The sequence below is a fragment of the Melanaphis sacchari genome, unplaced genomic scaffold (assembly GCF_002803265.2).
Source record: "Melanaphis sacchari strain LSU unplaced genomic scaffold, SCAv2.0 Contig8_pilon_pilon, whole genome shotgun sequence".
NCBI lineage: Eukaryota > Metazoa > Arthropoda > Insecta > Hemiptera > Aphididae > Melanaphis > Melanaphis sacchari.
The window spans coordinates 2309011-2323845 of record NW_020271635.1 but is presented as its reverse complement, the minus strand read 5'-3'; the positions used below and the strand labels follow the sequence as shown (position 1 = coordinate 2323845).

Below are 14835 nucleotides of genomic sequence, written 5' to 3'. Positions count from 1 at the left end.
TAAATATACATCTCTAATAATATGTTAAGAACTATTCAACACGATTCTCAAAAAACAAAAAACCGTCTCGTTTCTTGTAAAACACTTACCATGAAGATAAATAGATAGCACTAGATCATAAATTCATTAATACTTAATTATTCTATTTATGTTGTTAATAATTTCTTTTATTTCTTTACACAAAAATTCATGGTTATAAAGAATAAAAAATGTAAGTTTTACTTATTTATTTATTTATGATAATAAGGTTAATGAAATACCATCCTAATTATTCGTATTTATAAGTATACTAATAAAAGTAAGATTATTAAATACTAGAATATAAGTGTAATCATAACTTACAAAGAACAATGATTGTCCTTGTTCGTTGTTTCAAACGATTTTACAAAAACATTTTATTACTAATAACAAGTTGAATGGTATTTCAACTTTGACGTTTTAGTGCCTTCTCAATAATATTAATATTTGTTTAATGAGATGTATACTTTGTACTTACACTTACCTATTTTACGGGAAAAGATAGTTGCTGATGAATCCGGCAACTTATTTTCACTCGGATACCACACACCACAGAGTTAGTCGAAATCAAATTATTAACATTTTTTGATGTGCAACCAGCTAAATAACACTCACACACATATATGCGCACTATACCAGCACTCGACAAATGGTGTTACGATCTATAGTGCAACTGGACAACGGCAACATTGATCTGCGTGATCAGAAACATCATATTATTATGACTATCAAAATAAAAACAAAAAACAAAACAAAACAAAAATCTCGTCTTACAGAGCCCTACCGACTACCCGGACTACGGTTCTAGCACTGCCGCCCGCAAATGGAGTACAAAATACCCCTAGCTACCCCGACCCCACTCCATCCTATCCCTGTTATTGGACGCTGGTAGCGCCCTGGTCCCCAAAGCGGGACTTGCGTGGAAACGCTTGGCGCGGGCAACACGTAAACGGCGGTGCGACGCCCGGCAATCTTCTGAGATTATATACCCGGGTTATGTGAATACCAAGCCACAAGGTGGTCGCTCGTGCCGTACATACAACACTTTCAGTTCCTGTACACCTATATTTTTGCTCATTTTCACTACTTTTAAGTGCACGTCACGACGATGCACTACACGACATTAGTTTAATGATTATATGATATTATTGAAAGGGTGAATTCTATATTTTTTTTAGTTAGTCTCAAAATAAATAACGTACTAATTGCAAACGGATATAATAGGCCTATATGATGATATATGCATTATGACATAGTATAAAATAAATGATTTAAGTAAATAAAAATATATTCATTGAGCTATATTCACACTTTTCTCCTTATTGTGTTGTCACCCTAAAAAAATCAACTAAAATTTCGCAATAATTTTTTGAAATTTTTGTTAATAAATATATTCAAAATATTTTCAAAACAGTAGAATGTATACATACTAACTATGTGATATTATAATAATGTGTAGCTTATCATTTATTTTATTACTATTCTATAAACTAAACAAATATTTGTTTACTTATTTTATTTATAACTAAGTACTTTTTAATATATTTCAAAATTTTTAACTATGAAAAATACCTTTTGAAATTCTAATTTAAAATACATTTATCGGTACTTTTGAGGTAAAAAAAATAATACCTAAAAATACTAAGTTGAGTAAGATCGTCAAAGTAAAATGTTTAATTAAGGTAGATTTACACATTTCTACGTGCTTCTTTATTGTGTTATCTGAAAAACGATTTATAAATTAAATTGAATTAAAACAAAAATATCTATTAAGCAGAACAACTATTTATAAATTAAATGGATCCATAAAGTAAGTTAAGTACATTTAATTTAAAAGCATGATAATTCGTGTGATTTGAATGATAATTATAATTGGAGCTTGAAAAAATTGAAACCCACGTTATATTTTTTATTTTTAAGTGTTTATAAAAACAAGTTGTGTGAAAATAAATTTTAAAATGTATCGAGTATAAAAAATTTTAATTATGTTATCTTGTATTAAATATAACTTTTGTTATTACTTGTTAATACAAACTTATAGATACATTATACAATATTATTATTTAAAATTGTTTTTACAATAAGAACATTCAAAAAATAAATTATTCTGAGAACAGTCCAGTTTAAGGTTTAAAAATAAATTTTCTAAAATGTATTAAAAAATTTTTGCAGTTTATCTATAATTGTTCATACTAAAAAATCACTAGGAATGATAAAATATACATATATACTCGTAGATGCACTATTTAAAATACTAACAAAACCCTATTTATAATCAATAAATAAATTATATTATTATGATAACATAAAATTATAGAGACTTTTATTAACTATAATTTAAGTTACATTTGCTAAACAAAATAATATATGAATGTTATATAGATAGATAACACTCGAATGTTTGGTAAAATATTTAATTTTAAACTAAAATAGATAATAATTGTGTATCATTCATTATATTAACTAATCTTTAATGAATACGTATATTGCTGTTATACCTATACAATAACTAATCATATTTTATCTTTCAAATAATAAACAAACAGTGTAGATAGTCATTATTTTAAACGACTTGAGACAATTTATAACAAAAGACATTGATATTTGAATGTTTAATGGATTAAATACTTAATAGTATGTCATTGCTAGGTGTTCCATAATAATTAACCCAGTTTTAACTATTGTATAATAATGAAAATCATAGATTAGTGGTAACTCGTAATATTATGATCAGGGACGTCCACAAATAATCATTTCAGTGGTTCCAACAAGTTTAACAAATTTTTAATTTTTTAAATCGATTTTATCATATATTATTGATTATTGCAATTTACAAATAATGAAATCGTTATAAATGTTATCTTATAGTTTTTATTGAAATATATTGGAACACCTTTAACTTTCTTTTTTTTTATCTCATAATCTAAATTATGTGACAAATTATGATTATTTAATAATAGTAAAGATGTAAAATCATAACTTTTACCGGACATAGTATACATATAATAAATTAATCGCAGTATTTCATCTATTCAAAAAAATGAACTGTAATAAAATGTTGAATTTAATGAGCCAACACGATGAAAATTTACTATGGAAACGAACATAACATCATTTTAAATGGAATAAAATATCATAAAAATGCTGTTAATAAACCGCTTATTTATTTTTACTTTACTTAATTGTATACGGTTATATAATAAATTGTATTCGCGTATACAATATTCTACATGTAAAATTCATCAATTATTATTGATGTAATGAGTTATTTACTGTGATTTTATTTTTAAATGATAAATAGATAGTAAATCGATTGTATATTGTTTACGAAAATTTTAATAGTATAATAATATCTGCAATATCATAATGCTATTGTAAAAATTATAAAAATAAATATATTATAGTCATTTTTTGCTTATAACATGAGTAAATTAGGTACATATATTAACTGATACACTTTTAAAAGTTTTAACATCAAACATTCATTATTTTCAAAACTATTAACATTTTTAGCATTATTTTTCGTAGCTAATTTTAAGTCAAAATTGATTCTTTTGAAAACAGATTTTACATTAATACAGAATTACATAAATATTAGAATTTTTTTTTTCTGTTTTTCCAAAAAAAGTTACTGAACTTTTCACTCCTTTCCACTTTTCACGTCAATAACAAACTAAACACAGCCATATATACCCGGAAAACCACTACTCTTAATATTGAAGATTAAAACAATTTTTTTTTAAAAGAACCTTCATATAAAAAAAAAAAAAAATTATCATTATTATAAAAGCAAAAAAATTATCGTTTTAATTAGAATCTAAAAGTACAACATTAAAACAAAAATATTTGTTAAATACCGGTTTTTGACTATATAAATATTATTATTTTGTTAAAATTCAAAAGTAAATAATGGAAGATACTTAGATACTTGAAATGTATACCAATTTGAAAAATAAAAATTAGTTTCAATAAAAAATGATTGAATGGGGGTTTTATATGATACCTATTATGCTCAACATTCTAAAAACTATAAACAAGTCACGAAAAATAATAGACAAGATAAAATCATAACATAAAAATATTCAATTTGAATAGGTACGCATTACACTTGATAAATAAAACAATATATTATTTTCGCTTTTAAAATATTGTACCTCACAAGTAAAACGCAACCTAGTTTCAGGCACTGTAGTGCTCTCCTCTACATTACAATCAATCAACTTTATTGCAACGAGTGTTCAACCGGACACTCGGACACTGTTCTTTCTATCGCCGTCGACCTCTGTTGTCGTTTAATGTCGGATCTACGCGAGCGCGCGAGCGCGCGTATATATATTATGTGTGTATAAATGTGGTTTCGTGCATATTTTTTTAGATTATTATTTATTTATTTTCTAATATTATTTTATGATAATTCATGGAAAAAAATCTGTGTCATATATAATTTAACAACACTCGAGTAATACAATTGCACTTGTAAAGTAAGTAATTCAATAGTATTATTGTAGGAAAAATAATCATAATATATTAAGATTAATACTAAATAATAAGATATATCCAATTATATTGGTCAGGTATTGTTCATAACTTTAAAATTAATTTTAAAAAATATAAATAAAAGATACGTATAAGACATGAACTGATACAATAATTATTCTTTAAAAATGAATAACTAAACTCCGTACGTATAAAAATTGTATTGAATTTTTAATGAGCTATAAAAATAAAGTGAATAAAGTATTTTTCGACTATGATACAATTATGACAGTATGATAAAATATAAAAATATTTAGTATTTTGAACTTAAGAAAAAGTTTAACAAAGAATTTTTATTTAGTGTGAATTGTATATAAAATTAATACTTGCACATTAAAACTCGAATAAAAGGTAAAAAAAAATAAATTAGTTTAAATATTTCAGTAGATACCTAACCAAACTTCCTAGCCAAAACAAAATGATATAACACAATGCATATATTCTTGCATACCATTATTTAACGACCGATAACATTTTATTACGAGTATTCAGCCTTAGGGAATGAATTACAACATGGCTGGCATTTTGAAGAAAAAAACGATATAGAAGATAATTAAACGATAAGCGTCGAACGGGATACAAGTACTGGTTCTACAGGTTTTCCTATTTCATTCGTGTAGCCCATGATCTCGTACTCAAGTGATGAATACTCGGCTATAGATAAAAAAAATATAACAATAATAAAAATATAGGAGTTGAAAATTCAAATATCTGTTATTTGCAAAACTATTTACCATGGATAAAATCAAAAATTAAATTGATAATAAATAAATTCAATTGAAAATAATAATAAAATTATAGCTTGATAAATATTTATCGGATGAATTACGTTTTCATATTTTTTTTGTACTGTATAATAACAATTCATTGAAAAATCTTGCTTTTTTAAAATATAAAACTAACATATTATATAATTTTAATGTATTTTTGAATCAGTCATAGCATATATAAAGAGTGATTCAACAAGCATGTATGCCACCTATTTCTTTTTCAATAATGCAGTTATTCAAAATCTGATTTTTGGAATTTTTAAACATACCTATTAAAATACCATATTTTCAAATAGTTCAGTTTTTTATTTCTTTTTACTAGTGTAGTATAAAAATCTATGTAGTTATTTGAAAATATGATCTTTATAAGCATTCTTAAAATTTCTAAAAATCAAAATATGATTAAATACATTAATAAGTAAAAAAATGAGAATGATAATTTATTATTTTTGGTGAATCACATTGTAATGTATTTAAATTTAAAATAAAACAAATAGTAAGTAATTATTAAGTTATTTACGTTTTTATTAGATATGGTTATTACGGTTTAAAAACTATTATCCTTATTGAGTAACTCAGAAACTATACGTATGTGTTTTAATTTTTTTATTCAATATTTAAAAAAAAAATCTTTTGCGTAACAATATTTACAGTAAAAAAAAGGTCACAACTCGTTAAGTGTAGAGCATACTGGGTAAATCATCCTGTACATAACTATAATGCTAGGATATAATATACCGATTATATAACATAAAATAATAAAATATGTATTACATTCTGTCAAAATACATTGCAAATTGCAATAAAAATCGGATAAAATATACAATGAATTTACCATTCATTTTAAAACTATTATTCAGTAAATAAGAAATATATTAATTATTATAATCATTTAAGAAGTTACTTTTTATGTATAATAAATATTTTTTTTAAGTCTTACTTTAATCTAAATCCATATAGCATCTTCAATAAATGTCTACATTTTTTTATTACCGAAGACAAACTTTTTATTTTATGAAATTGAAATTATATATATTATTAAACGTACATTGTATAATATGTTTTTAAATGAAGTATGAAATAATGTAGGTACATTAAACATTGGTATTAAAATGTACAAAATAAAAAAATAGATCAATTGTATCAACATAAAATGATCTTATGATTCTGTTATTCGTGAATATACCTAACAAAATTTGTAAAAAGTGGTAAAAAAAAAAATAAATAAATAAATAAAACAACAACACATAAACGCTAGCTATACATACATTTAATTTTCTTCACAAAATTTAAATATGAGGCATTAAGAAACCTAAAAAAAAATTATTTAAATAATTATTTCAGATGCTAATATTATAAACTTAATTATTAGCATCAGCGCTGCATACGCATCAAATAACATATTACTTTAATCTAAATTCCATGTAAAAACATTGACCATGAATTATCATCAATAAAAAGATCCTTAAACTATTTACATTCAGAAGACGTAATAGTCGCATGTATTTTCTGCGTATTAGAAACATACAACATAACAAATTTACGTTCAACAAAACTAATTTTGTGTTGTTAGCATCAATATTAGAGTTAACTAAACTATTATCTAACTTAAAGGCCAGAACATTATTTGTGTTTTTGCGTGGATAATATACAATATTTTACATATTCATAATTTGCTTAAAGACTTAAGTATTGTAAAAAAAACTACAGTAGTATAGTACAATCACGGATAAAATAACATTTTTTTTTTATCTTTAAATTGTATAATTAGTCAATTTGTTCTTATATTAAAACTTGCAACACAAAATTGGTTCTGCTAGATATGAATTTGTCAAGTTATGTTTGTAAGACGGAGACGACATAACAGGCAGTAAGTATCATATGAGTATGTCAGTATAATTTCATAGTAGTTTTTTTAAATACTATTAAATTGTTTTAAATCTATTGAAAATTGTTCAAATTCTTTGTATTTATAGTTATTCTATAAAACATTTAAAAGTTATCATCGTTTAAAATTTATAATTTTATTTTTATTATAATTATAATTAAAATATTTCAAATATAGTCTAATAATTATAAAGTAGGGTACCTCCAACTAATTAATTATGTATACTGTATACAGTAGATTCGACAAAATTTCTAACATCATTAATAATAAATTCACGTAACATCGGTTTCAAAACAGAAATCAATAGTGAAAACAATACTACTTTTGTATGCGTATGACAATATAACAACATATGACTATGTATAACTTTGATTAGTTTATTATAAAAGCAAGAATATAATTATTACATAATACAAATTTACACATTTATAAATTAGCTGAAAACCTTACGAGTACAAAGAAAAAAAATGTCAGAACGATTGCCATAAAATAATGTTCTGAACTATAGTATATAATTCGTATGATATTACAATTTTATTATTTCAGTGAATGTAGATGCATATTTTACGATTAGATTTTTTATACATTTTAGTAGGTATTGTGGCATTTTAATAATTGTTTATTGAATGAGAATATTATATTACAGAACTACAAGCATAAATGTTTATGTAAATAGACTACCTTAAACGTAATCCGAATACGTCAAACTATTAAAATTTAAAGAATAAAAAAAAGTGTAATAATATAGTCAATAAAAAGAAAGAAAGAAAGAAAGAAAGAAAGAAAGAAAGAAGAATCATAAATATTAAGTCAGGCATTCGAAAATTCAAAATATTTCATTCTCTGAGTAATTTGAATTTATAATTTTCTATTTAAAATCTTATAGACATCACCCCATTATAGTTTTATGAGAGAATTATATTATTTTGTATGACAATATTAATAAGTATAAATACATTTGTATCAACTAAATCTTATTGATTTTACCAACTCGATATAAATACCAAGTAAATAAAGATCGGATTACACAATATCAAAATGTCATAATAAATGACAGCGTAGTACAAACTATTTCGGAAAATAATAACACTTACTCAATAATAGTCACTATGTTTCAAAAATTTTAAAATTTTAAAATGATTAATTTTTTTAAATTTAAATGTTTAAAGTTATGAATACAGAGGATTGATTTTTATGATATACTACTCGTATTATTTTTAAAATTGACTTCAAATATTATACATTTTTAAATTATTCAATTTACGATTTAAAATGAAAATTTTAATATTTTAATCTAAAACACATCATTATTAATCGTAAAATATAGTGTGTTGTAATTGGTATTTTGGATTTCTCACTCTGCCACAAATAACACAAATTTATCTTAGAAGATTTATATATAGTATTTTTGATTCCTTTTATTAAAAAATTAAATTAAGTATAATTGAAATAATACTTCAGATACTTCAAATTTACCTATATTTCACTTAAATAAGTAATATTCTTAAACATTTACGTGACCGTTATTAAGAACATTAAAATAATTATCAAACATATTTGACAAACATATTTACAAATCATCATATCGTGAATTATTATACTTTAAAACTTACTATACAAAAAATTGGAACATCAATTATCTTTAAAAAAAAAAAAATTTTATTTGAAACCAGAATATTTTCGGACGCTTATGTATTTAAAATTACAGCATTTAATCAAAAACTTGCAAAAAATAACCATTCAGTAGAAAAAATATAAGATCTATTATGAAAATCTATCTATTTGAGTTCTTTGCGCAACTTATTTTTTTAATGAATTTAATGTTAAAGCTCTTAAGAAAACTAAACTGATAAGGAAAATAATATTTTAAAAAACAAAAAACACAAATAATGCATTTTTATTCATCACAAATTGAAACACTAATATATAAAATAGTCAAAATTCAACTAAAATAAATCAGTTCAAACAACTTCCTCTTTTCTGTTAAATAATAATAATAATAATAATAAACAATAAAACAATACACCTAGTTAACTGATAATTAATAAATAAGTATAGTTTAATAATTCAAAATTTATATTTTTATAGCTTATTTAAACACAATTTAACATTTTACATTTTAATTATTTGTGCATTCAATTGTCAGCATAATATTTACTGTATAATAATTTTTTTAAAGTAGGTAATAAAATAAATAATAAAATACGTTTTACATTTTTAGGATGAATATACTTTGTTTAAAATTACGTCGTAAACACCAAGTTTGGTCTCCAGAAATGACTGAAAACATCAAACATTCAAAAGTGTAAGTTTTTATATATGTATTTAATATTTTCGTATATGTAACCAATAGTGTTTAGAATCTAAAAAATGTAATATGATGATATTTAATATTTTTATACAAAAAGGATTATAGCGTATAGTGGATTCAGTGTTACATTTATTTAAAAAAAAAATTATATGTTTAGTAATCATCCACACTATTAAACTATAACATTATCACTACCATTGTAAAAATATTTTGGATGAACAATCGAGATGAGTTAAGTTTTTACATGAAATTTTAAAAATAAATATATGATTGAATCTAAGCAGATAGTTTGTTAATAATAAAGATTATCATTAATTATCTTCATAGTAAAACATTTTTAAATGTATATTATTGGTTTCATTTTGTTGTACCATAAAATTCAGTGTAATAATAATTATGATTTAATACTTATGCGCTCTTTATATTAATACAATAAATGTTTTTTTATTTTTAGTGTGAACAGCTTACAATCATAATTTTGACAAACTTTATTATCAAATAGAATGTTTATTTTGAATTTACCAAAATGTAGGTACTAGGTATGGTCTTATTGATATTGCTTATATGACCATTGACTATACGACAGTCACTATAAAAGTTTAAGATTAAATATGTGGATTTATACATTAAATTTTATAAGTTTTCAAAAAAATAACTTACGTTTTATACAAATTGTTTTTTATTTAAAAAAACATTTAAATATTTACACTTTTTAATTCAAATTTTAAAATATTTTTCTTATTATTTAGTATATAATATATTACCTATACTTTAATTGGGAAAAATAATTATTAAGCATGATGTAGAAGTTGTAAATTTGTATAAATTATTGTAGTTTTTTCTTGATTATCTAAATTAGAGTTTATTATTTTAATACTATTCACTAGCGTGAAGTAATAAATCTAAGTTTTTAAATGAAACTATAATTATAACTTGATTGGTTTTATTTTGTCAAATTATACTATATTTTTCAGAGTTAAATTAATTTTAGTTTATTAAATTATAATATTAAGTACCCACATAACTACGAGTATCCAGTTTTTAAGAAAATGTTAATCTATTATAGCATTATGTAATAATTATTATTGATTCCATATTCATAGAAAATACTACTTAATAGATAAAACCTATTTATGAAGACCTACCTTTGTCAATTACTTAAGCTATCAAAATAAAATATTTACCTATTTGTATTCTAACAAATCTAAAAAGTTATTTCAAATCTATTGAAGGCATGATATTAATTTATATTCATGCTCAACTAAATTTAAAATATATATCTATTGTGTTTATTATGTATGTAATCACTAAAATATAATAATGTATAGTTTTTGCATTTTCCCAAGATATTTCTTAACCATACATAGATAGGTACTTGTTATATCTAATAAGTATATTTTTCCACAACAAAACCCAATAGAATTACGATTTATTAACCACAAGTGTTAATTCTTCACCACAAAGATTTTTATTTTAACTTTCCTTGTATAAGTATTATTATTGGTAAATATGGATAACCAATTTACTTTACTGGTTGTATGATAATAACCATTTTATTCAATCTTAATATTTATTATTGAATATTGATAAAGTGAAAGCGTAATAGAATTTATATAAATATCAAAACCAATTTAAATTTTCTGAAATAATACATTTAATGTAAATAAATATTACAATATTTATATAAAAAGTATATTCATTTGACATATTTAAGTCAACAATCCAAACAAATCATTAATGTTAAAAAATAATATACAGTGTAAATTTTATTATACTTTTAAATCATTAATAATCAAATACCAATAAGTAGTTGTATTGTTCGACGTTACAATTCATTTGAAAATTAAATTAAAACATTAATCTATTCAAAAACAAATTAAAAATTGACTACCTAGTTAAAAAATGTTATAATAAGCACTCGAATACAATAGTATGTTAATATTTACGACCAGAAAACTATAAAGTTGAATTTACAAAATATATGTAGCAGACAACTCATACTTTTTTTGTATTTTTTCGTATTATTTTTCAAACATTTTTTTAAACTACAATATTATTTATTACCAATTTCTTAAAATCTTTAGATCAAACCGGTATGATATTTTTTTTAAATCTTAAGTTCTAAGCAGAGCAATGAATGTATTGTAGTTTCGGATACCAAATTTGATCCATTTCGTGCTTTATAAAAATCAAAGTTCCAAGTACTTTTTTTATAATTGGAAAAAATGAAAAAAAAATAAATAAATAAGGAAACAATAATTATTACGCAAAAATAATTATTGTTGGCAAAATCAATTTTGTTTTTTTAGTATAACTTGAAAATCTATAACTGTAGATACTTGAAATTTACACCAAAATATTTAGACTATCATATTCTTTTAACAAAAAGTATTCTGACTGGAATATTATTTCGAATTACCTACATAAAAGTCTGAGAAATGTACAATTATTCCTTAGTATTTTTCTCAAAATGTTGATTAAAAATTATTCGTGTGGTAGAAATGCTTGAAAATTCAATATAGAATTATTTATGTTTTGGATTTCTCAATTCAAAAATATCAAAAATCTATTGCCACAAATTTTTTTTTGAATTTTTTTTTATAAGCATCTAAAGTCAAAATATCAACGATTAGTAATTACTAAGAAGATTAAGGTATTAATAGTTGCTTGAAATTTATTAAAAAAAAGAGCGTAATTTTGCGGGGCTAGGTGATCGGGATTTTGGGAGTAAGAGGGCTGGTTTTACTTTGTAAATCGGTTGTTGTAGCTTGGGCATATGATTTTTTGGATTAATAAGTCACATTTGGAAGTAGTAAATTTTATATTAGAGCATACATGGCTAAGATTGTTATGATTTGGGTTTATCTTCTTAAAATTATGGGAAGCTTAAATTTTTTTAATACAGCGCAGCTTTTGTAGTTAGCCGGGTGGCTCGCTCAACACAACACGCATTTGACAGGTATGTCAATAGATGTTTGAAAACTGTCTAAAGTGTGATTTTTTTGATACTTACAATTGAATAACTTTCAAAATAAATTGATAATACCTACAATCTAATATTACAAAACTTGGTCAAAAAAATATGAATGAGCAATAATTTATCTACTAAGCCTAGTATCCTAGTGTTTGCATGATCAACATACACTATTGTAGATTAATAATGTATAATAATTACATAGGTATATTGTAAAGCTATTAATTTATAAAAAAAATTGATAGAAAAATATTGTAAATGTATATATTACAAAAATGAACTATGAAAATAATGTATTGTATAGCCATAGTTTTAAGTTATGCTATTCATTGTAAGTTATGGCTTATAATTTACAATGTATAATATGATTAAGGTTAAAAATTTTAGGGAATTTTTGTTAATATTAAAATATTATAGCCTATAAAGTATAGATATAACTACACGTAAACCAGATTTAAATAAATACATGTTTGAAGTTGCAAATTGAATAAAATTAAATTAAAATATTAAATTTCATAATCTATTAGTAAAATTATCTACGTGACTATACATAATAATAATATTCTCAAATGTATAAAATAACATATTAAGAAAATATTAAATACTTTTATTCAATTTGGCGATACGACAGAAAAAAAAAACATCACAATAATTATTCCTAAAACACTACTATCTTTAAAAGTAATTAAAACGAGAAGAGCCTCCAACCCTTGTCTCTGAATCCTGTACAGCTTTTTTAATACCCCGCGTTGACATTATTTAAATATCTAATTTATCATATACTTGGTGGGTTTTTTGATCCTCAAATAATATCAATATAATACAATAATATATTTTTTAGTTTGAATTCATAATTTAAGTATTATTAAGTAACTTTAAAAAAAAACTATTTATTTCAATCACTGTATAATGTATTATTGGTTAAATAAAAAATATTAAATAAACAATTTTATAATTATTTAATAATAGGATACAACGATGAGAGGTCCTTGTAAAGAAATATAATATGTTGAATATTGTACTCAGTATCTACATTCTTTAGCTTACAATAACACTATAAATATTGTAATATTATACTATTATTAATATTTACAAGGCACCAGGATGCAACACAATATACACATAAGTGAATTTACAAAATATATTGAATGTTCAGTAAAAAGGAGTAAAAGTGTTAGTAACATTATTAATTCAATATTTATAATATTGAACTTAAACAATTAACAGACAAAGACAAAACCGGCAAACTACATCCACTAAATAGTATGATCAGAATTTACCTTACCTTTTCATTTAATAAATCTTTATAATAAGAAATGAGCAGTATTTCGAATTATTGAATGCATTTTGTATTTTATATCTTAAACGATTTTTTATAAGTATTTTATATCTTGTACTTATATATTTTGTTATTCGCTATATTTTATATCTTAAAAAAATTAGTATATAAATACAAAATAACTTTTATAAAAATTTATGGTTCAATTTTATCAACAACGCTGTGTGACAAATATAAACTTAATTTCTCATCTGTAGTGAACCATATTACCCACATTATTATCATGTACGTTTTTATTATTTAAAATTTAATTAATAAAATAATACACGTATTTTTAATAAAAATAAAAAAAAATAGAATAAATACTTTTGTTCAAGTGTATATAGTATTTTGAATTTTATATTTTTTATTTACTAGTATAAATATAAACGTATTTTGTATCTTGTATTTACTCATTCAAAATGAAGATATTTTTTATTTCAAATACAATTTTAAAAGTACTTATTGCATCCTTCTGTTTGTAATAAAATGAATATATACGAAGAACAATTTTGAACGTAAATAATAGGCGGAGAATAAAAATCGACGAATCTTAACTATAAGTTTGGTTTTTATTATTCTTACAACTTTCATAATCTAATAGGTAGAACAAATTTTTGACAAAAAATCTGAAGTCAATACTGGATTATCATGGAGTAGTGTAAGTATGACTATGGTATAAATAGTTTAAGATTTGTCTTAGCATTTTAAATTTTAAGTGTATAAAAAAAAAATGAAAGCAAAATCGATGGTAAAATATTTTAATTCCCTACAAACTATAAATAATACAAACAAAATATCTTACAGAATTTGAAGAAAATTATAATTTTTGTTTTGATATATATTACCTTAAAATTTAAACATAAAATAAATAGGAAAATAAAAAAATATTAAAAATATTGTAAATATAATTTTGATATTTTTACTCTTATAAGTAAGTTCTCGTAGAACCTTAAATAACATATACAAGTTTAGGCATTACAATTGAATATAATATATAATATTAATTTTTAAGCTTTA

At 22.5% G+C, this 14835-nt stretch overlaps 2 protein-coding genes across 5 annotated transcripts in view; one reads left to right on the top strand and one right to left on the bottom strand.

The window, feature by feature from the left end:
* The window catches only part of LOC112602626 (cationic amino acid transporter 3), an 85750-nt gene extending 84936 nt beyond the window's left edge, over nt 1-814 (bottom strand). For both annotated transcript variants that reach the window (XM_025350802.1, XM_025350803.1), the window contains exon 1: nt 503-814. The gene's annotated coding sequence lies outside the window, so the exon portion shown is untranslated. The remainder of the gene's footprint in view (nt 1-502) is intronic.
* Nucleotides 815-4395: 3581 nt separating this feature from the next.
* LOC112602471 (cordon-bleu protein-like 1) overlaps nt 4396-14835 on the top strand; it is an 85574-nt gene continuing 75134 nt past the window's right edge. For all 3 annotated transcript variants that reach the window (XM_025350554.1, XM_025350552.1, XM_025350550.1), the window contains exons 1-2: nt 4396-4499; nt 9434-9517. In XM_025350554.1, coding sequence (XP_025206339.1) covers nt 9435-9517 — 83 coding nt within the window. In that variant the 5' untranslated portion in view covers nt 4396-4499; nt 9434. The remainder of the gene's footprint in view (nt 4500-9433; nt 9518-14835) is intronic.